This window comes from Clinocottus analis, unplaced genomic scaffold (assembly GCF_023055335.1).
Source record: "Clinocottus analis isolate CAN_PGR_092001 unplaced genomic scaffold, fCliAna1.0.p SCAF_8, whole genome shotgun sequence".
Taxonomy (NCBI): Eukaryota; Metazoa; Chordata; class Actinopteri; order Perciformes; family Cottidae; genus Clinocottus; species Clinocottus analis.
This window is the reverse complement of record NW_027176240.1, coordinates 11,313,829-11,336,056: the sequence shown is the minus strand read 5'-3', so window position 1 is coordinate 11,336,056 and position 22,228 is coordinate 11,313,829. Positions and strand designations below refer to the sequence as shown.

At 43.1% G+C, this 22,228-nt stretch overlaps 1 protein-coding gene across 1 annotated transcript; it reads left to right on the top strand.

The window, feature by feature from the left end:
• Nucleotides 1-1,004: 1,004 nt before the first annotated feature.
• On the top strand, nt 1,005-21,696 carry antxr1d (ANTXR cell adhesion molecule 1d). Its single transcript, XM_068567856.1, has 18 exons — nt 1,005-1,356; nt 5,572-5,643; nt 5,726-5,797; nt 6,046-6,127; nt 6,875-6,905; nt 6,990-7,063; nt 7,521-7,589; nt 7,677-7,757; nt 7,864-7,924; nt 12,058-12,156; nt 12,294-12,363; nt 15,207-15,285; nt 15,558-15,653; nt 15,742-15,780; nt 15,895-15,993; nt 16,076-16,240; nt 16,337-16,417; nt 20,556-21,696. Exons 1-18 carry the CDS (start codon nt 1,196-1,198, stop codon nt 20,853-20,855), a joined length of 1,731 nt encoding a protein of 576 aa, XP_068423957.1. The 5' UTR covers nt 1,005-1,195; the 3' UTR covers nt 20,856-21,696.
• Nucleotides 21,697-22,228: the final 532 nt, after the last annotated feature.

Here is a 22,228-nt window from a genome sequence, read left to right as displayed (position 1 = left end):
GAGAGACATTTGTTGGTCACGTTTCTGGAAACAATAAATCAACTGCACGAGAGTTATACGAGTGGTGGAAGTTGTTCTGGCAAATGTGGGCAATTGGAAATTATAAAATTGTCCACATGACATGTGAGAGGGTGGTCTGTATGCCATCGGGCAAATGCATTATTCATTAACTAAATGTTTCTGTTTAATGAGCATTTAATGAATTATTCTGCATCAAGGCGTTGGTTTGGGTGAATGTCTAGTCGTTATCGAGCCAACTTTCTGTAATGAGAAATCGGGAACACATACAAACCTTAAGCTCCCCCGGCACACTTATACTGTCTGGTTCCAGTGCAATTACTCAATAGACGAGGCAATATTTTTATTTTATGCCAGATAACATTCCATTACACGTTAGTCGCCTATCAGATTACATTGTGTTTAGGAAGTTTCATGACAAGCTCAGGGCAACTTTGTAAACCTTTCAGTATCACATCCTGTCAGAGGTCGATTTGCATCATTTAATTGCCTTCTTTAGTTCCCCTGGTTTTCCTTTGAAGGCGAAAGGCCTGAGACCGTGAGCAGAACCAAATTCAAAGGTTCAGAAAAATAACAAATGATAGATTATTCAGAACGAGATGGATTTGCAAAATGTGATATTACATCATTGACAGGACTAAAACGACCTGCTTGTTTCATTTAAAAATGATAAATAATCTTTAATAACTATACGTAATCAATATGAAGGAGAAATGTTTCCTCAAAGGACGTGAACGTCATTTCAATTCATTGCGTAATAGCTGCGTGTGATGTATGTTCCTCTAATGACTCATGGATAAATAAAAGACAATAGACAGACTTATGAGAGGACTTGTTTTTTTTCCCAATTCTCAAATGTATTTTTGGTAATACCCCCAGACCCCAAGTGGAGTTTAGTATCAACTTCCTCCTTCTCTCCTCGGGTGTCGCTCCTCTCCTTCATGCTGCTGCTTCAGTGCTTTTTTTTTTCTCTCTCTCAGCTGAAACAGAAGACTTGGAGAGCCCGGCTCAAACTGAACACGGCTCCTGTAGCCTGAATGCACTCCGCCAAACAGGACCAAACACCGGGAAACAACGCGTTACACACACGCAGTCGACCCAGAAACAGATGGTTGAGTGAAAATGTGAAGATCTTTAGTTGTCACAGTGTTGGGGCCGTCAACAGAAACCGGGAAAGATGGCGAGGACACAGACTCGCATGTTCCTCGCCCTGGCTTTGCTGGGAATTTTCCTCCTCGATGTGTCGGTGAAAGGAGAGCTACAGGGAGAGCAACAGGAGGAGGAGGAGGAGGAGAGGTCCTGTCAGGGCGCCTTCGACCTCTATTTTGTCCTGGACAAGTGAGTGTCCGATATTATTTACGGCTTTGTTACTTTCTCCTCGCTGCGCATTGCCATGCAACAGCCCAGTTGTTTGGGAACGCGGAGCGCATCAGCCCGACTCTGTTGTTGTTGTAGCGCTGCGAAAGAAAAGCAAACTACAAGTTTGAGCTTGTAAATGCGCTAGTCACGCTTTTATCTATTGGCTTGTTGCATCACTAAATCAGTCCTATATAAGATAACGGTTTCTTGTTTAACGGAATGACTTTTACATGGAGAGCCTGTCCAAAATCATTGTAACGCCCATTGTTTGTCTGGAAGTGTCTTCTCGCATATACACAGCATTGTATTTGAAGTAGGAAGACTATTTTGAACATTGGGGCATGCTTTTCTTTTCTTTTCGTCCGGTTCAAAGTGGAGAGGCAACCAGATTGAGCTTTTGCCCACGGGATGTGGGCAGGGCGAGCAGGATGGATAGAGTTTCAGACTGATGACGCCTGCGGACACAGCTGCAGCAGCTGCCCCACAGCGGTGCTATGTGGCCTGCTGATCCTTTAACTGTTCTTCTCCACTGAATCCTGAGCCGGCCATGTAGTGACCAGGGGCAGGGGCCATTCTGTGTGGCTTTTCTCCTGAGAGTTACAGTCTTTAAATGTGATCAGGTTGAAGTTTCCATGGGAGAACAACACCAGAAAAAACATGTATGTTGTCACCGCCTTCTAGGACATGTTTAAGGCCGTAACTAGTTATGTCCATACAGTATTTATTAATGCTTTATCTGTTGGACCAACATCTGGCTTGCCAAATTATGACACATCCCTTTGGAGAGTGTGGATCCTCTTTCATCTTAACTTGCTTTGTCTTTGTAAATAGCTTTATATTTTACAAAAGATCTAATCTGTATATTTTACAATTACAATTTAAACCCTTTTATAAAGTGTGACCGGTACAATATGCTGGATATGAAAGTGGGACTATACGTCTTTAGAAATCATACCCTAATCTCCTTTTTTTTTCTTCAAGTTTTTGTCGCCCTGTTTGTCTTTATTTGATAGAAGTCAGTGGAGGGCTAACAGGAAATGAGGCATGCGAGGGATAATGAAAATGATCCCCAGCCTGATTTGAAAAAGAGACCATACACCTCTTAGACCTCGAGGCCACCATGACCTGGTTTTAACATTCACACCAACTCTTAGGTTAACCCCAGATCAGTCTTTAAATATCTTTATTCCGTGTTAACACATACGTCCTGGAACTATGTGGTGACACAAATTGCAAACCAAGAGGAAAGCACCTCACAGCCCTAACAAACAAACTTGACTTATTATATCCCATAATAGTATGACTTTTCAGGCTTCATGGTCAGTGACGATGCTTTTGCCACTTTTTTGGTCCTTGTAAGCCTTACTATCCTAGTGCGTGCACCTCTTCCAGACGGGGCTGCTGTTCATAGCCGCTCAGACATAATTGACATTTTTGTCGTCTCTTGGCTCGAGTCACAAAGGGAGATTCTAGCTTGTGGACACAACAATCAGACATGTTAAAACATGCTAAGTGGGCAGAGAGAGGGCGAGAGATAAATAGGATGACAACACACACACACACATGGTATGGCTGAATATGTGGCCTATTTGCGTGGAAGAATACAGGTTATAATGTCAAAAGAATGACTTGAGCAGTGATTTAGAGGTGAAGATGTTACTCTCTGGTATCTGTGGGTAACATTTGGGAATATGGAGATGTAACGGTTTTAAAAAAGCTTTCTACAAGTCCTCAGTTGCCCTTTGTGCACAACCTAACTGGACACGTTGACATGACATTTTACTTTTGGTTTTCAACAAATTTGATGATTTTTGGGATGTCCACTGCAAACACAAGAGCCTCTGCAGTCTTTACCCTTTGCTTCAAAAAGTTTGTGAGGAGCCCGGGAAGCATGGCACATCACGCATGGCCGAGCCTCTGGTACGACTCCGACTGTCTGGACCTGCATGCTTCAGCAAGCCTCCAGGAAGCTTCTGCTCTACTTTCCCCTGAAATGGCACAGACTTGTTGGCTGTTTTTCAGATCTTAAATGCCACACAGTGACCTAATCTATTCTACAGGGAGACATCAGGCATTACGGATGCCTCCCTGTGTCTACACCGATCTTCACCTCTTCAATGTCCAGCAGGTTATGAGGCTGCATGCTGGGTAGAGAATGTGTGTGTGTGCTCCACCGGACAGAAAGAACATGAGAAAACATTCCTGCACTCCATGTCTGACCCGCACCAAATACCAGGCTGCATTCCCCTCTCTTTCTGGTTGCCCACAAATAGAATAATAGGTGGTGTGTTATGGCTAAAGGTTCTGAACAGATAAGTATTTTCACTGATCCAAATACTTAGAGATAAAAGGATATCCTGCTCTAATAGTAAGCAAAATGAAAAAATGTAAAAGTAAAGATGAATTGCTGAATTGGCTGAGTGATAGTTAATTAACAATTATATCCATTCATACAGTGTCCGTGGGGATTGTTACGTACGTGAAATCTCTCAAATATTATTTTATAATTAATTGAATAACAATGAATTCTAGAAAAATGTCAGAAAATATATTTTTTTAAATGCACAAATCTCAATTTTTAATTAATTAACCAATTATTTCCGCACATAGGACTAATAATGCTATTTAGGTCAACCCCCTCTTCAGTCATGTATACACATATAGCCCCTCAGTTAACTCTGTTTCATGAAAAGAACCCTTTAAAGATATTTTACTTGAGCAGACAGACACCTTCTGTCCTGCACACTGGATTGAAACTGAGCTTCTGTTGTGTATGTGTATCAGTAAACTTTGTGAGATTTAGACAAGATAAAAGAGACCCGAGACTCTTGGTCTAGAGCTCATGCCCTCCCATTCAAGGAAAAGGATAAGTGAAGCAGAAAGCGACTGGTTAAATAGGAGGCACACAAAAGCCATTGTGAGTCTAACCAGCTCAAACTTTCACTCTTTATTCTCTTTATCTCTCTTCTCTCTCTTGATATTTAACTTTATGACCCTCTGCCACTCAAACATAGCTGTCTTTTGCTGTTTGAAGTTGCGTCCTTGAAAAGACGGTCACCATATACCGTCTGACACCACACACACATTTACCCCTACTGAGAGTGTTACTTCTACATCCCTCCGTTGTTCATGTTGCAGCCTTTTCACTCTGCAGACCGCCAACCTGTTGTCAAACTGCCTGTGCTCACTGTGACCATCTGTTCCCCCTCACTCGCACACACACACACAGACACAGACACACACACACACACACACACACACACACACACACACACACACACACACACACACACACACACACACACACACACACTTCTAAACACACAAACACAGAGATACTATCCACACATGGACACACAGGCCAGCTGCCTGCTACAAGGTCCCTGCTAGAGGCAGCCTGCTACATCTGTCCCTGTCTAACCTCAACCCTCTGGCCCAGCAGCAATTAGCCCCCATTAGCAGCCCCCTGGGACTGTGCTTCATTAAGGACACTGTCATGTATACACGGCAGCATGTAGCAGGCTCACCAGCAGCTCTCACCGCTCACAGGTTACCGTCATAACTAATGGAATGTGACTGAGTGGCCAGAGGAATGTCCTCGAATGGGGAGGAGACACGCTGTTGTCTGGTTGCTCCTGAAACATATCATGGCCATTGAATTCAGTTTGTACCAGTATATCCGACACAACCTATGTGACCTTTGAATCACATTCTTCGAAAAGGGCTGGCCCTTTATTCACATTTGGGTCTTTGGTTTTATGAATTCGACATCCTTCAATCCTCGAGGTTCTTACAGCTTGTCCAGTGAGGAACATGAATGTTTGTACCGAAATTACATGGCAATTCAAAAGTTGAGGAAACAAATAAACGTTCACTTCATTTTGGAAATAGATCGAAAGTCCGGAGACTTCACATTCATTAGGCTTCAACTTCAGGAGACCATGCATGCCTGTACCAAATTTCATGGCAATTCATTCAAAATAGATTGTCTCATACTGTCAGCTTTGTTTTTAAATTATCAGACAAAAGATTATGTATTTTCCCAAGGTCCAAACTTGCTGTCAGAGCTGACAATCCTGCATTTCGTTCAATGCAATTGTTTTGTTTGGCTTTGAATAATTATTATTTATATTTAATTATTATCATCCAGGTCAACACTTTTTTTCCTTATACAGTTGTGTTCTTGTGTTTCAGATCTGGCAGTGTGAAGAATCATTGGATCGAGATTTACTCATTTGTTGAGCAGTTGGCAGAGAAGTTCATCAGGTACAAGCAGAATAAATCATTCATGAATTTTACTATTTTTTGTTATCGCCCATGTTAATTTAAAACCATTGTATGTTTGCAGCCCCATGCTGCGAATGTCCTTCATTGTCTTCTCCACACGAGGAAACATCATATTGAAACTGACGGAGAACAGGTAAGACCAATACCTGAAATCTCCACGTTCCTTCCATCTAGATCTTTCTCTCCCTAAAATAAACTACTATTAGACAAGTCCTCTATTGTTGGGTTCATCTTGGGTTTTTCAAATCTCTGGATTTTGGACTAACTCAAAACATTTCTACCTTCCTCTTTCTAACTCCTATCTTGTAAAAACATCTTTTTCCCTAAAAGTAGCTTTCTTCCAGTGAATTTAATCAGGAAATGTTTTTGTTTACCCTTCAGGGAGGCCATCACTGGAGGCTTAACTGCTCTGAGAAGGGTTATCCCAGGAGGAGATACATTTATGAACTTAGGCCTGGAGATGGTAAGGATCAGGCTTTAAGACTCAAAACATCGGCAAAGCCAGCCGAAATCACACTAGTTTTAGTCATCACTGTAAGATTGTATTTTAGAAAATAAATATATTAGGAGTGGCTCAGATCATCAATGACTTGCTGCTTCTTGAAACTGCTGAGCTTTTTGTTTTTATACTTAAGCGAGGCGTTGCCAAATTAAGCAGGATTCCACACTTTGACATTGTCTAGTTCTCATTTTTATTCAGATTCAGTTCAGTTTATTTTCTGTAGCCCAAATTTACAAATTACAAATTTGCCCCCAGAGGGCCTTACAATCTGTACACATAGAACATCCCTGTCCCAGGACCTCACATTGGATCAGGAAAGACTCCCCCAACAAAACAGAAAAAAAACAACTTTTGCGTGGAAAAAAACAGAGGATTCCTCTCCCCGGAAAGACAGAAGCAATAGATGTCATGTGTACAGATTGAAAAACGTAACAGAGTTACAACACATTCAATATCCAAGATTGATTATCAAAAGCAAAGACCAGACAGGGTTCATGTTTATGTCCTTTCAAAAGAGCATCCAACAATCTTCAGTCATGCAGCATGTTTGAATGCCACCTGTCCCGAGCTAATGAGTGTGGAGACTCGCCAGGCCACGCTGAACAAAGGGATATTTGTGGTCTGGCTTTGTAACAATATCAACATGTTTTAAACCAGTGCCAGCTATTGTAATTATCTGAAATTGAACTTGTTTCTTTGCAACTGCAGGCTAACGCGCAGATAGATCAAGAGAAGCAGGGTAAGCTCTGTCCAGTATGTGTCATTACATGAGCCTACATTTAGTGCGTTGGTTCAGAGGTCATGAAGGTTTTGTGTTCTGCAGGGACAGCCAGCGTCATCATCGCTCTGACGGACGGAGAACTGAACGAGTGGCAGTTTGACACCGCTCAGCGAGAGGTAAGATGAGTTCGGGAGGTGATTTTAGGAGGTACACACGAGATGAAAGGTTTAAAGATTGGAGACACTCGCAAACTATTGTTGTTGTTTGTTAGGTTCAAGATGTTATTGTAGTATTTCTTTGATCGATGCACTAGCAAATTGGATGCAACTAACTTAGCCATTAATAATTTGCTTTGTTTAGCTCACATAATCACACTGAACACAAGATGCAAACGCTCACTATTTCGCATGATTTTATTTTCCTGGGACATTTTGTGAAGGTTTCATTGTTAGATGGTTATTTAACAAATATGACCCACTTTTGTGGCAGTGTTTTAACAATACTACATCAGAGTTATTGTCATGTTGTCTCGCTCCTTTCTAAAATGTCTACTGGGTAGACTGAGAAGTGTATGTTTTTTGGGAGATTTATAAACTAAAGCCTGAATTTTGGTTTATTTGTTCTGTTTTGCAGGCTCAGAGGGCCAGGTCTATGGGAGCCATTGTCTACTGTGTGGGGGTCAAAGAATTCAACCAGACCCAGGTAGGATCCGCAGGAAGATATGGAAGACATTGAAAATGCATCCCAAAATGCAAACACAATTATTTCTGTGTCTCTATGTTTTTCTAGCTTGCAACTATTGCAGACACGATGGAACACGTGTTTCCCGTGTGGGGAGGTTTCCAAGCCCTGAGGGGCATCATTGACTCGGTAAGACACTTACACATCACAGACTCACACTCATCCACATACAATCTTATTATCTTATGAAATTGTCGCGTGACTGGTTTTTCTTTCCTTTTGTGTGATCTCTCAGATCATCAAGAAGTCCTGCATTGAGATTCTAGCGGCAGAGCCGTCCAGTGTGTGTGCAGGAGGTAAGAGGTGTGAGGCGCAAGGGTTTCCCCTTCTTGTTAAGACACTGGGCAGTCCCGGTGTGCGATTGTGTCAGATGACAGCCATCTAAAGCCTCTGGAGTGGAACATGAGGTTGAGTAATTGCATGGACGCGTATGACTGCGGAGTGACAGAGAGCGTATTGTCATGCACGGCCGGGGGAAATTAGCATAGCTGCTTCAGCACAGCGTGTGTGCAACGAGGAGAAGGGGGGACGGGTGTTGGTCAGAGGAATTAGCCGTGAATCTTTAAGCATGGCTGCTTCTCTGGCCTAATTTTGAATGGCTGTTTCAAACCTGTCCTCCTTTCCACCTCTTCATCCATGTGCGGCTCTTGTGCTTGTGAACAGCAGTATTAGGGGGTAAAAAATAGGATAACAACTAAAGAGAGACGGTGAGAGAGAGCCGTTATGTGTAGTCAGCAGGATGGATGAGCTTTGACATGACCTTATTAGGACTCACTTAAGAGAGTGCATTTGCAGCAGTGCTACCAGGACAACCAATGGAGATTAGCCTTCATTATGGGATATGAAAGATGGGAAAGGAGATGGAGAGGAGGGAGGAGGGGAGGCCAGTGGATTTTAAGAGCAATACAAATTTAGCCTTCGAAGGACAAACATAAGTAAGGACAAATAATGAATTGCAGTTGTCATGTGATAATTACATGCTCTGGTCTGAGTGTGTCACTCGACGTGTGCCCAAATATCCTCCAACAGCCTCATTTATTATTCGATTGATGAACAGCCTAATGGTCAGTGAACTAAGAAAGCGAGGACACGCTTCAACCAAGACCTGATTCTGGCCTAATTAATGAAAGGCAAAGATTGTAGGAGACTGGATACATGCTTATGGTGTGCTGCCTTTGTTGTAACACAATGTGCATAAATAACATATAACTCTTATGTTACACATGCATTGCTTATATATATAATATACATGATCATGTTTATTATTTTACTATGAAGTCATACAATGTTATTGTCAAGCACTTGTCACGATTTAACACGAGTTTGCTTTTAGATTCCCCAGAGGTTTGAATATGACCATCTTGCCCTATCCATCCACACCAATGCGTTTATATGTACTTACATACTGACATATTACATAGGTATTGTGACAGTCTCTCTCTCTGTCTTGCTCTCTGCCTGCATGTAGTCACATACCATACATTCTTGACACCAACACACACACACACACACACACACACACACACACACACGTTAAGATGTTCTTTCGTCAGTACACACACACACCCACACACACACACACAGACACACAGAGGCATCTTCAAGCACATGTACACACATGTCCCTCACATTGATGTGAAGTGACCAGACCGAGCTGCCTGCAAACAGGCCATCAGACCGGACAGTGAACGTTGGGCCCCACTATCAGACATGACAGGACTGATTCCCCTCACACACACACACACACACACACACACACACACACACACTGAGAGGACGGTGAGAGTTGGGCCGTAGATTTGACATGACAGCAGAGATTGCTGCTTTCATTAACGTCTGACCCTTTCCTCCCCCTTGCTCCGTCGTCCTTTGCCCCTCCCTGCCCTTCACTGTCCTGTCGCACTAATGTGATTGAAGTGCCGCGGTTCGGACAAGCCGTAGCCCATTTTCTCCACGCATGCGAGACACACATGCTTTCAGATGTGTAGAGTCACACACAGGCACACATTCATACAAATCAAATCCTTGTCAAACGCTCAGGTGTAGATGTAAATGGACATGTGGCCACAGAGGCGGGCAGAAAGCAGACGCCAGGGCAGCAGCATATGTGTTGTACATGTCAGCAGGGCACCACCAGTCCCTGCCCACCATGTGTCTGACAGCACTGACCTTTTAGCCCATCAAGCCTCCATGTGTGTGTTTCTGTGTGTGTCTGTGTCAGGTTTTGTGTGAAAGATATTATTCATATTGAGACTTTTTAATTTCCTACCCATCAATTACTTATTAAGATTGGATAAACAGCAATACAGTGAATTTTTAGTAAACATTTTGCTTTGGAAATATTCCTGATGACTCAGGATTTAATAGTTCAATGAATAAGACACTCACTGCTAGATGTTGAACTGTTACATGTATTTATAATGCAATGTACCTTATTGCTGATGAATAAAGAGAAGCCAGGAAGCCATTTTCCATTTGATTTTCTACTTTTAAAAGGAGTAAATCAATTTTCAGTCTCAGAATTAGATTTCATTGGAGTAACATCTCTGCCATCTACTATGGCGCGTGTGTGTGTGTGTGTGTGTGAGTGTGTGTGTGTGTGTGTGTGTGTCTGTGTGTGTGTGTGTGTGTGTGTCTGTGTGTCTGTGCGCACATAAGCCCTGCTACAGTGCAGTTCATGCTGTTTGATGGTAATATTGTGTGAAAGGGACGGCTGCTTAAGCAGCCACGACACTGAGCAATAGGAATAATTTGTGCTAAGACCCCCAATTAAATTGCACGTTGTTGTGGCTGAAAACCACTACAAACCACATAAACCATCAGGTAATATGAACATGATTGAATTAAACAATAATATTGTAAATAGATGTAATTTATTTGTGGTTTTACAGTACAGTCAGAGCAGGGGGAGGGAGAATACATGTGAACAGTTAATTATTAGGCTGTAATGAGATGTGTGGGTAATTTGGTAGTGGGGTGTGTGTGTGTGTGTGTGTGTGTGTGTGTGTGTGTGTGTGTGTGTGTGTGTGTGTGTGTGTGTTTGTGTGTAAATACACATGAATAATCTGAGTCTAGCTGAGGAAATGACATAAGCAGCACTAATGAACTAATGAGTTGAACATCTGTAAATAAACACACACACACACACACACACACACACACACACACACACACACACACAGATGGACACAGTTGTTTGAGGTTGGCTGTGCACAGTTTTAGGTTATTAGACATTTGAGTGAAAGAGGCTGGATAACTGCACTCTATTATCTCAATACCTGCTGTTTATTATCTACAGTATGAAATATATACAACTCATCCCTGTTTTGTGAACGCTCAACTTCCATGTGTCTTCTACTTCAGAATTTCTTCTGGATTTCCTACGAACATACACTATCAAAACAAAATGTCACAGCATCTAAAAATATGTAGAGATTTGTTGGCAAATGTAAAGTGGTGCTTGTTTCCTCCACTTCCTCCTGTTGGTGTATCTGTATTTATGGCTCTTCAGCTTGTCTGACCTTTCCGGAGAAATACTGTTACATACACACTCACAGCCTGCAAAGTTTTTATCCAGTGATCTTCACGCTGGAGCTTTAAATGTTAAAGGTGTGGCAAATGTTCACTCCTATTAGCCAGGATAATGCTAGAGGAAAGCCCACTGCACAGATGGAGACCAAACACACGCACACATATGCACGTTCAAACACATGGCTGCACACATGCCTGCACACATCCATGCACGCACATCCCGAAGAGATGCAGACACTTACGAAACGCAAAGGCAGTGCACACGTACAGTATGTACACCATGTTAGAAACAGATGCATACAGACACAGACATGTGTTAATGGTGCCATAGTTAAGGTCAGACCTACTTTGACAGTGCTGTGCTGTTGTCAGCCCTGCAGGCATGTTTTTAAGCAAGTGTTTTTTTTCCGCTCTCTAACATATGCTGGGTAGCAGCCACATAGACACTCCAGCATATGCTGGCAAGCCTCTGTCAGTGCGCTTTAACAGTGCCTGGGGGAAACTAAAGGTCAACACACACACACACACACACACACATACACACACCTTCTAGCTACAGCACATATTTGTGAATAGCAGCACTTTTAGCATTAGCACCATTGGAGCTTATTATGGCCTTTCCACACATGCACGCATAAGCACACAGATATAAACAAGCAGTAATGAGGCATGCACAAGTTTCTCCTGCTCAAGTTGAGCAGGTCAGAGAGAGAATGGCTGCCAGCATTCGACATAATGGTATACCGAGCATTTTCTACTACTTCAAACTAAAATAGAAGACCGATTTATATATGATGTCTCTCACATACAGACGATAATATGTATCTTATCATTGTCTTGCTTGAGGGTGCATATAAAGAATTGATTCTGACGGTGCCTGCACTCGTTTTTGTCTCAGAGAGTTTCCAGGTGGTGGTGAGAGGCAATGGCTTTCTCCATGCCAGAAACATTGACCAGGTCCTCTGCAGCTTTAAACTAAATGATACGCTCACTGTGGGTAAGTTATGCAAACATACACAAGCACATACAAGCTAACTCACTAATGCATTATGGGATTCTGAGTTGGCTTGTGCATTGCACAAAAATGTGGGAATCTCGTTGACTTAAAGTGTGGTGTTGTTTCTCCCTTTGCAGACGAGAGACCAGCTGGAATAGAAGATACCTTCCTGCTCTGCCCTGCTCCGGTTGTAGAGGAGGTTGGGAGGTAAGCTGCACAGCTCTTACTGCATTTTTACCCCAACACGCTTTCTCAGTCATCATTCCAGTTGCCAACCTTTTCCATGTTCAGCTGCAACACTCCCAGATATTTGCCAGCTGCACGCAAGTTTTGTGTGAACACCACAAGACTGTCGTCCTTGAAGAAATTAGGGCCAAAGTCATTGAGTGTCTGTGATCAATCAGTGTTTGTCACAGCTAACGAAGCCAGACACCAATCACAAGGGAACAACAGGAGTAGAGCCCAGGAACACAACTTAATGAGAGCCTGCTGGAGAGGACCTTCGTTAACGTGTGTGTATGTGTTTGTGTATTTATGTGTTGTGTGATGTATCCCAATCACTGTCTGACACTTTGGGAGAGCAAAAGTGTGAGTGGAGTCGGTGGGGCAGTGTAAAGTTTCCTCTGTCGGCTTCCGGCTTTGCTCCTGAGGATGAAGAGCAGAAGTTTCTTGCAGGGCAGACGGAGCGATGCTGTGGGCTGAACTCAGACAGGTCCGAGGCCCAGCAGCCTGCCCGTCCCCGCTGCCTGCAGTCCTGTGCATAATTATACACTCCAGCCTGCAGCCTCAGACACCTTCCAGTCATCATCTGTCTTGTTGCTGTCACTCAGATTTCTAGCGCGTTTTGAGCTTGTCTTGTCTGCCAATGAAAAGTACTGCTTTGATGGTTAACTGCTATTAGAAGATGTGGAAATAAGACATTTTGTGGCAGCAGGGATATTCAAGAGTTTGTCACTTACAGTATTTTTTTACTCCTACGGTAGAATAGACGTGGCACATGTAGTGTTTATTTGAACTCAGACATTAGGGGATCGACGAAAAGGTAGCAACAATTCACCATATTCACAATCCAGCGGTAGATGTTGCCAGTTGGGCTGCTACTCCTAGTAGCAGAGCAGAACAGGGAGCATCATTACACAATGCAAGAGAGCCTGAAGGAATTATGCTTTCATGTAACAGAAGCCGATCACAGCAGAGGCAGCATTGCCTGAACACCCTGAGTGCTTCTCAAGAGGAAGTCAGCTGAGAATGGCTGTCGGACTCAGAGAGGAGGCCAACAGCTGGTTTATGTGTTCTGAGTAACATGCAGATAGACATGGTAATATGAATTGAAGCAAGCGAGCCACTGTGCTGGCTGAACAGGTGTTTCCGTTATCGTTTGTCGCAGTTTATATCCATGTCTGTCCTAAATGTCATTGATTCCTTATTATATATACACACAGACTCACACACACACACACACACACACACACACACACACACACACACATATATATATATATATATATATATATATATATATATATATATATATATAAAGCTGAAATAAAGCTGAACCACCCACACATCAGAAAATGGTGAGATTATACCGATAGTATAGGGATCGCCTCCAATACAGGTTTCAAAGCAAACGTTTCACTTGTTTCTGTCATTTTATTGACCAGACTTAATCAATAATTTGTAAAATCGGATGCAGCCCTAAAATGTCAGATTGCATTATACGTGAACTGCTTCCTGTAATGGGGTTGTAGGGTCTGTACATGAGGTCTGAAGGACTCCAGCTCCCAGCAACACCTCTTCACCCAAACCCCAAAGACCCTCACTCACCTCTTGTTCCACCCAAGCCTTGTCGCATATAATGAAGTCATTGACGCTGCCGTCAAACAAATCTATGTTGACTGGGAACCTTCCGGATGCAGCTCCCCCTCCTACACACACAGGGCAAAGACATATATAGTGGTCAGATTGATGATTGATAGGGGCTGAGATCCATCTGTCAGAGAGGAGCTGATAGCACCATGTCCCCTGCCTGCCTGAGAGGAGGACTGGCCATATGATTGGTAGGGGTGATGTAGAAGGGAGGGAAGAAGTAGAAGAAAAGATGAGTGGCACCTGCACTGCCAATTTCCTTCTCTAAAGTCAGTGTCAGCATGAGTTATGAGACGAGCTACAGCCGTATGGAGAAGACACAGGAGAGGGTGAGGAGGCAAAAACAGAGTCAGCGATTGAGGAAGTGAAGAGGGGGTCTCAGAAGGGAGGGACAGTGCTGAAGGGATGTAGAACAGGAAAGGCCCTCCTTCTACCATCCCCCACTCTGTTTCCTCTGCTCTGCCCCCTCTCCACCACAGCAGTGACCTCCCCATTGTCGCCCCCTCCCCAAATCTAAACCCAGAGCTCAATGCCCCCTTGTCTCTGCCCCCCAAACCATAAGAACAGCACAAGCCTTTCTGCATTCTTTTCCAAACCTAGAACTACAATCCAGCGCTCTACGTTTTCCACATTCAGACGCCTATTTGGCGAACATGTCTCGTTTTTGTTCATATTTCTTAAAATCTTTGTGGATAACTTGTCAGCTAAATATTACGCTCACACATCCTTTAACTGCTTTGCTTCCGTCAACCTTGCTATCTATTGAATCAAAAACGAAACATTTCGTCCTGTTTCTTGTCCGCGCCCTGCCTATCTGGGTGCAGTTATAGTTGAAGATATCCGCAATGAATTCTGGAGAATAGTAAGTAATTTAGCTGTCTGTGGTTTCCACATTAGAGGTCTGGGTCTGATCCAAACAGAAGAGATTCCTTCTCTGGGTGGAGAACTCCTTGACCTCTTTAGAGACATTGGCTTTGTGTCTATGTCAGCATGTTAGTGTGCTTATGAGGCTGCGAGTACGGACAAGGTAGATGGAGGAATGTGTTTGACACCCCGGGGCGAGCTGGTACAGTAGCCAAAACAAAACGGCGAATGTGTGCATACAAGCAGATGTGCACTCAACCGTTTTTGCTTATCTTTTGTTGGACGATAAGACCAGTCACCGGTTTGTGTTTTTGCAGGGTGATCTACCTGCAGGTGAGCATGAACGAGGGCCTCTCCTACATCACCAGCTCGGTTCACATTACGACTACAGAGTGTGTGAGTACATCCTGCATGTAAAATCGGCACTATTACAAGAACACCCAATGATAATTTCCTTCTGGCATGCAGCCTCATTTGAATGAACTTTCTTTCAACCTTCTTATTTTCTTTTGGTTCTCTAGTCCTCTTCTTCTCTCTGAGGTCTCCTCTGTTGTGTCTGTCATCAGAGGAGGCTGTGAGTACTTTGGCTTTTCAGTTTCACCTTTCTCTCGTCCTTCGTCTTTTCGTCCAGTTGAATCTGAATCCCGTCATTCTGTGTTTGTGTGCAGTTTGACGGCACCATCGTGCTCGTATCATTGCTGGTGGTGTTCCTGCTGTTGGCTCTGCTGCTCATGTGGTGGTTCTGGCCTCTCTGCTGCACTTTGGTAAGTTTAAACTTCACACATTGGTATCCTCAGTCGTTTGTTAATTGTATCTTCGGTTCCCTCATGGTATTTATTTTTCAACCTTCAGGTGATCAAAGAACCTCCACCACCTCCTCCTCCAGAGCCAGTAAGGCTTCGTTCATTTTCTCACTGTAACTGTTGATTGAATTCGTAGTAATTATTAATTGTAGTATGTTTGGAAGGATATGTGCTGTGTCACGTAATTGAGTTTCACTCTAAGGACTCAGATGATGAGGATGGGATGCCCAAGAAGAGGTGGCCCACAGTGGATGCGTCCTACTATGGAGGAAGAGGAGTGGGTGGCATCAAACGCATGGAGGTATGCACGTGCACAGACACACACACACACATTCACACTTTCAACGCTTAAAAGCATATCAATATAAATGAGGCTTTCCTAGGTGCGATGGGGGGAGAAAGGGTCCACCGAGGAAGGTGCGAAGCTAGACAAACCTAAAAATGCAGTCGTAAAAATGCCAGAGCAGGAATTTGAACCATATGAACCAAAGGCTCGAAAACCACGCCGACGCCCTCCACAGCAGAGGAGGTGGTACTCGCCCATTCAGGTTAGTCTTTTATGCAATTCATTGAGAAAAAGGTTGAAAGTAAATTTAAGTTTGTGGTTTTTATTTGAAAATGTCCCTTTCTCTCCGGTCCTCCAGGGGAAGCTGGATGCTCTGTGGTCTTTGTTCAGGAGAGGCTACGACCAGGTATCTCTGATGAGACCGCAGTCTGGAGACGAGGTGAGCTTCACACTCAACTGCAGTCACATTTAATTGTTATTTTCACCTAAAAAACATGAGTAGAAAATCAAATGCACCACAAACAAGGCATGATGACCGATACAAAACTACAATTTGGTCATTATGTGTAATTTTGGAGGATTACTTGGTGGGTAAAAACCACCTAAAGGCACTTTTATGGGTTAGATGGCACACATGCTTTTAATGTGTTTTTCGTCTCTGTATGTATGTGGACAATGGAGCATCTGCATTCTGTCTGTCACACTGCATAAAGACAACACGAGTCATTGAGCAACATGTACAATTCTCAACACAGCAGCTCAGTACTGATTTTCTACTCGCACACTGACGCGCAAGCAGCGAGTCAATGAGCCACTGATAACACTTGTCAAAGCTGCCATTGTTCACGCAGCACAAGGACTGCTGTCTTCGAGAATTCCCTACGACTCCTAGAAAATTACAAGCTTTCATCAGGTTTCCAAATGGTATGTTACACACTCACTCTACTTGCAAGTGATAATTACAGAAGCAAAAAATTAGAGGTTTTATTTCAGCTGAAAATTTGAATGTGCAATATCACTGCTGCTCCTGAAAAGTCCTAAATCATGACATCACCGTCTATGGCAGAACAAGACAGAGCAGAGCGCCTCCTATTATCTAACCTTGACCCAGTGTACGGCATCCCATAACCCCACCGACATGTTTGCATCATCATACTGGTTGTCATGGTAAAACAGCTGCTTCGTTGTAAATGGTTTCATTGTGGCCTCTCATCACTGTAAAATTTATTGATTTGTTCTGTGAATGACACGATTCATCTTTAATATGTGTGTGTGCGTGTGTGTGTGTGTGCGTGTGTGCGTGTGTGTGCGTGTGTCTACTGGAGTCTGTAAAAATGCTCACCATCAACGGTTTTATTGCCTTTTTACATCTTGGCTTTTTTAAACTTTTTTCCTGTCAGGGCAATGTTCCTTTAGTCTTTGTCAGACACTTTCTGTGGGGCAGTGGTTCAAAAACGACCCCCACAACTCCCTCCACGGGTCATTATCTCACATGAAAAGAAATAATGAGGGAAAAAGCATTTTTGTTGCAAAGCGGATAGTTGTTTAGAAATTGTGCTCATCTGATGTAAATTATGACAATATTTTTTTTTATGTTGAGAAAAGACAGGCGCAGATCGAAATTCCCCACATTAGCAATGTAAAACTTCTCTGCCAAAGCAAGAAACAGCAGCCGGATGACAAACAGCTGAACAAAGTGATAAAAAGCACAGCGATAACTAGCGCTGATCAGACAGAAGATCTCCAACCAGCAGCTCAGGACGAGCTCGTCCTGCTTTCTCCCCGCATCACTGCTACTCCACTGCCTCTGCAAACGGCCATCAGCGGGGCTGCCAGTTTCTGCCACACTCCCCGTATGCGTTTGATCTCTCTCTCCTGTGTGTGTGCGGGCGTGCGCGTGTGCGTCACTGCAATGTGTGTGTCTGCTCTCCCGACTGAGCGTCACATAAACAGATGGGGAGTTGAAAGGCCACGAGCCATATTGTGACAGAAGAGATTCCCTTCTTTTGTCCCCAGAGCTGATGGCTCTGATGGCCCCGTCATACAGCACAGACCAGAACAGAGGGAGGCCTCCATGCCTCCATCCCTCTGCCCTCACAAACAAATGAGCACAGCGGCACCTCCCCTTCCTCACCCTCTTCCCCCTTCGTCCCCCAGTCACTTCACCTAAAACTGAATCAATTCACCCAATCTACAAAAACAAACTACATTGTACCACTTCCCTCGAGTGGTATCGAGCCGTGCTGATGGTTTTAGTCTCTCAAATTACATTCGAGGTGAATGGAATTGTGTTGTTTGTTGCTCAAAGTATTGACAATTGTGACGACAAAACAACAAATCAACACGAAGACCACTCACTCACTTGTTTGGAAGCTTTCAACCATGTCACTTGATTTTTAGACAGAGTTTGCTCAGTTTTCCTGGAACTGACAAATATTTAATATTTGTTTCAAGTAACAGTTTCACTCGTATACACAGAAAATGCTTTTAACCGTTTTCATCGGAATTATTTCTTCTGTTGGAAGTAGTTCCAGTGAAAAAGGTTTACTTTGTCATCTCCAGTGGAAATTCCCAACCAATAGGCTACAAACAAAATAAAAGCACACAAACAACCTGAGTCATGGGGGGTTCATCATAAGGCGACTCCACTCGCCCATTGATTCTGGAAGAATATGTTACTCTTGAATTTTGTTGTTTGATAAACACATTTAGCACAAACATTGAGGTATTGAGGAAGACATCTCATCAACGAACTAACTGAAAACCCCAGTAGATAAAATGTGAGCTATAATGTATGTTTGTAATTTGGCTAAGCTGACCCTTTAATACTCATTCTCTGCATTCACACCAGTTTTATCCTGACATTATTATCTAAGTTAAGCTTCAGTGCAGCATTAGAAGTCTATGAAGTGTGCTGACTCTTTTCAGCACACACAGTTTTCCTTACGTGTATATCTGTAATGTCATGCAAGGTGACAGGCAGGGCTGTCAGGTCCGATGTGCGTCTTCGCTCTCTTCTTCCTCATGTTTTCTTTACTATAAAATATCCGATTTGTGTGTTTATTATGGGGAGTGTAAAGTCTCGGGCTCAGAAGGAGAAACAGAGGCCAGACAGAGAAGTGGGGTGAGGAGAGATGCTGGAGGTGTTTTTAGGGTTTTGTTTTTTTCCTAGAAAGAAGTCGAGGTGTTTGAAGTAAACAATCGTCAACAAGGAAAGTATAGCAGCGACAAAGAGGCACACAATAAGACTGACCATCACCTCTCACACAACTCATTTATGTTTATATCATCTTCTTTAAAATAGAAAAATCTACTCATCTACTCAAATTTTCTGCTGCAACACAAATTTTGTGTTGTTTTGGTGTTTTGTGTTGTTTTGGCCACTTAACCTTTCTCTCTCTGTTTCTGTTATTCGTGAGGCCGAGATTTCATTCAGGCCATATGTTCTGGTGGAGGCATGCTTACAGTCTCTCTCTCTCTCTTTCACACACACACACACACACACACACACACACACACACACACACACACACACACACACATAGACACACACACACATATTCATGAGCTTGTGTTCTCATTGTGTCCATATGCTCTCTCTGCTGATGTGCTGCTGCTCACAAACTGGCCTTTTCAGCGCGATCCAGCGACAAGACCGAAGCAGTCGGACCCCAACTGGGCTGTCCCCAATTGATTACTCAACCCTCATAAATATATATATATATATATATATATATATATATATATATATATATATATATATATATATATATATATATATAGCATCCTGCTGTGTACACACACACACACACACACAATAGCCTCCCCAGTCACAAAGCTACTGCTGCTTGGGGTCCTCTTATTGGCCCCTGTGTGACTTTAGGGCCTCTCTGTTTAATAAGGTGTTATAATCAGACCACCAAGGGTCTGTGACACAGAGACCTATCCTCCATTCTTCACACACTGACTGAGCAAGACAAGCGTGTGTGTGCGTGTGTGTGTGTGTGTGTGTGTGTGTGTGTGTGTGTGTCTACAGAAGATGCTATGCAGAGAACAGAGAGGAAAACCGTCAATGAGAACAATAAGAGTAGCGTTCCTTTCTCCCCGTCGTAACTTGTAAATTATGTTAAACGCGAAGGGTCCTCTGTTAACTATTGAAACCCCCCCTTTACAATCCAAGTCAAGCACATAAGAGACATAAACCACTTTATGTTATGCATCAAGAGAGGCACAGCACAGGCTCCCAGAGAAGAAGAGGAGGGGAATGGGAAACTCCAGTCTGCAAAAGCATGTGCCTGTGTGTCTGTGTGATAACATTCTCAGTGCCTGCCTTTGCTAGCATCACAGCTATTGTATTGCAGGTGTGGACGGAAGACAGAAGAAGCTCTGTGTGCCCTCCGGGGCCTCAAACACATATGCCTCTGTCAGCCGAGCTGGGCAAAGACTCACACGGACCGTTTTGACTGGAGGATCTGAGCAGCAAATTGACTTTGCACAAAGATGCACAGCATTTCAATGTGTATTCTGCATTGAAATGTGTAATTGTGGTTTGACCTTCTTGTCTGCGTGTCTTGTAGGGTCGCTGTATTAATTTCCAACGGGTCAAAGACGGGGAGTCCACCCCAAACAACCGGGCTCCCCCTCGCACACATCACTCTCCCTCGCCGCCGCCGCCACCTCCTCCTCCGCCTGCCGAGCAGCGACCTCTGGTTTCCAACTCCGTCCCCCGTACGAAGCCTCCATCGAGAGGGCCCCGCACCACGCCACCTTCCCGCGCACCCCCTCCCGTGGCCCAACCACCTCCAGGTCCACCCCCAACTCGTTCACCCACGGGGCCCCCAGGACCTCCGCCATCTCGACCCCCACCCAGACTCTGACGAAGCAGAGGGGGCCTTTAATAAACCACTGATACATCCACTCATTCCATAAAACACCCATGTCCTTCTTTCACCCCGAAGACAACAGAGGCATAAAATCTTAGAGGCCAGGAGCTCTGTGCTTTGTTGCTGGACAGCAAAAAAATATTTATCTGATATCAATATCAGCTTTTAGTTAAAAATAAAAATCAATAAAAAAAAGTATTAAAAAACAACACACATGTAGTGACTTGATTAAACCTGTATGTACAGTATTAGATGTTATGTTGACGAAGTGGTAAGAGGAAGTGCAATCCTTTCTGGGAAAAATGGATGGAGGTGTTGTTGAAAGTTAGATTGAGGCTGTTTAATTGCTGGTAAAATGTTTACTTTGGGTTGGTAGAGGATATAATGTTGAGCAGGGACAAAAATACAGCATGTAGTAAAAAATGAGAGCAACAATTTCAGTTATATTTAGATTTGTTAATGTACACTCATAGGTTCCTAAAATCAGACTACTTTTTAACCAAATTAATTTTTGTAAAAATTCATTGATTTTATTGCAACTGCAGTGCAGTTTATCCACATTTTATTTATTGTAGTACAAGCCCTGTCTGCATCTGTTTTCTATTTAGTGTCAGGTGGGTTTCTGGGTTGTTAAATCTTTGAGGGAAGGAAATATCGAGATGGATTTAAAGCAGCACTCTGGCATGGCATCTGATGTATTTGTGGTCTTATTAGCATCAAGTGAAAGATTGCATTGAAAATGTGTATTGTACCGCATTTACTGACTGAAATGATCATTCGCATTGTTTCTTTATTAACCTTTTGTGTCCGTCTTCAATAAACAATGTTTTTTTAATGTGCTGTCTGGCAGTGATTTCTTTCATAATTAAGTATTATAGTATTGTATTTCAAGAGGACTTGTCATATTGTAAATCAGCTTACAAATACGTTAAGGTCAGCGATACCCGACACCTTAAGACGTTTATTTGTTATTTGGATTTTGCAGGATGCAACATTTAGTGATATATTTTCCTATTTAAGCAATACTTCATTAAACTGATCTCACTCATGACACTAATCTATCCATGACATTTGTGTTGCCTTCAAAATTAATATTAAACTCTAAGATTTTTAATTGCTTACATCTTAAGTCCTATATCTGGAATGATACGGTTATGGTTTATTATATGCATTAAACTACCATAATAAATAAAACAGTGTGTACACGTTCTGAAGCTATTGAATATACATTTGACTGCAGTGCGCTCGATGGCTGCTGAGAATGTCCTGAATGCGTCCAGAGCTGCTCCCCTGCTCAGAAACACTGACCGACACTGTGCTCAGACACAAAAAAGTACGATAAGGGGGGTCCTGATGGACTCGCTCTG

What these genes read in the sequence shown, in the direction of transcription:
- antxr1d (XM_068567856.1), top strand. Translation starts at nt 1,196, where the DNA reads ATGGCGAGGACACAGACTCGCATGTTCCTCGCCCTGGCTTTGCTGGGA. An exon ending in TTGACACCGCTCAGCGAGAG is followed by an intron (nt 7,064 to 7,520) that starts GTAAGATGAGTT and finishes TCTGTTTTGCAG; the next exon opens with GCTCAGAGGGCCAGGTCTAT. An exon ending in GTGGCATCAAACGCATGGAG is followed by an intron (nt 15,994 to 16,075) that starts GTATGCACGTGC and finishes AGGCTTTCCTAG; the next exon opens with GTGCGATGGGGGGAGAAAGG.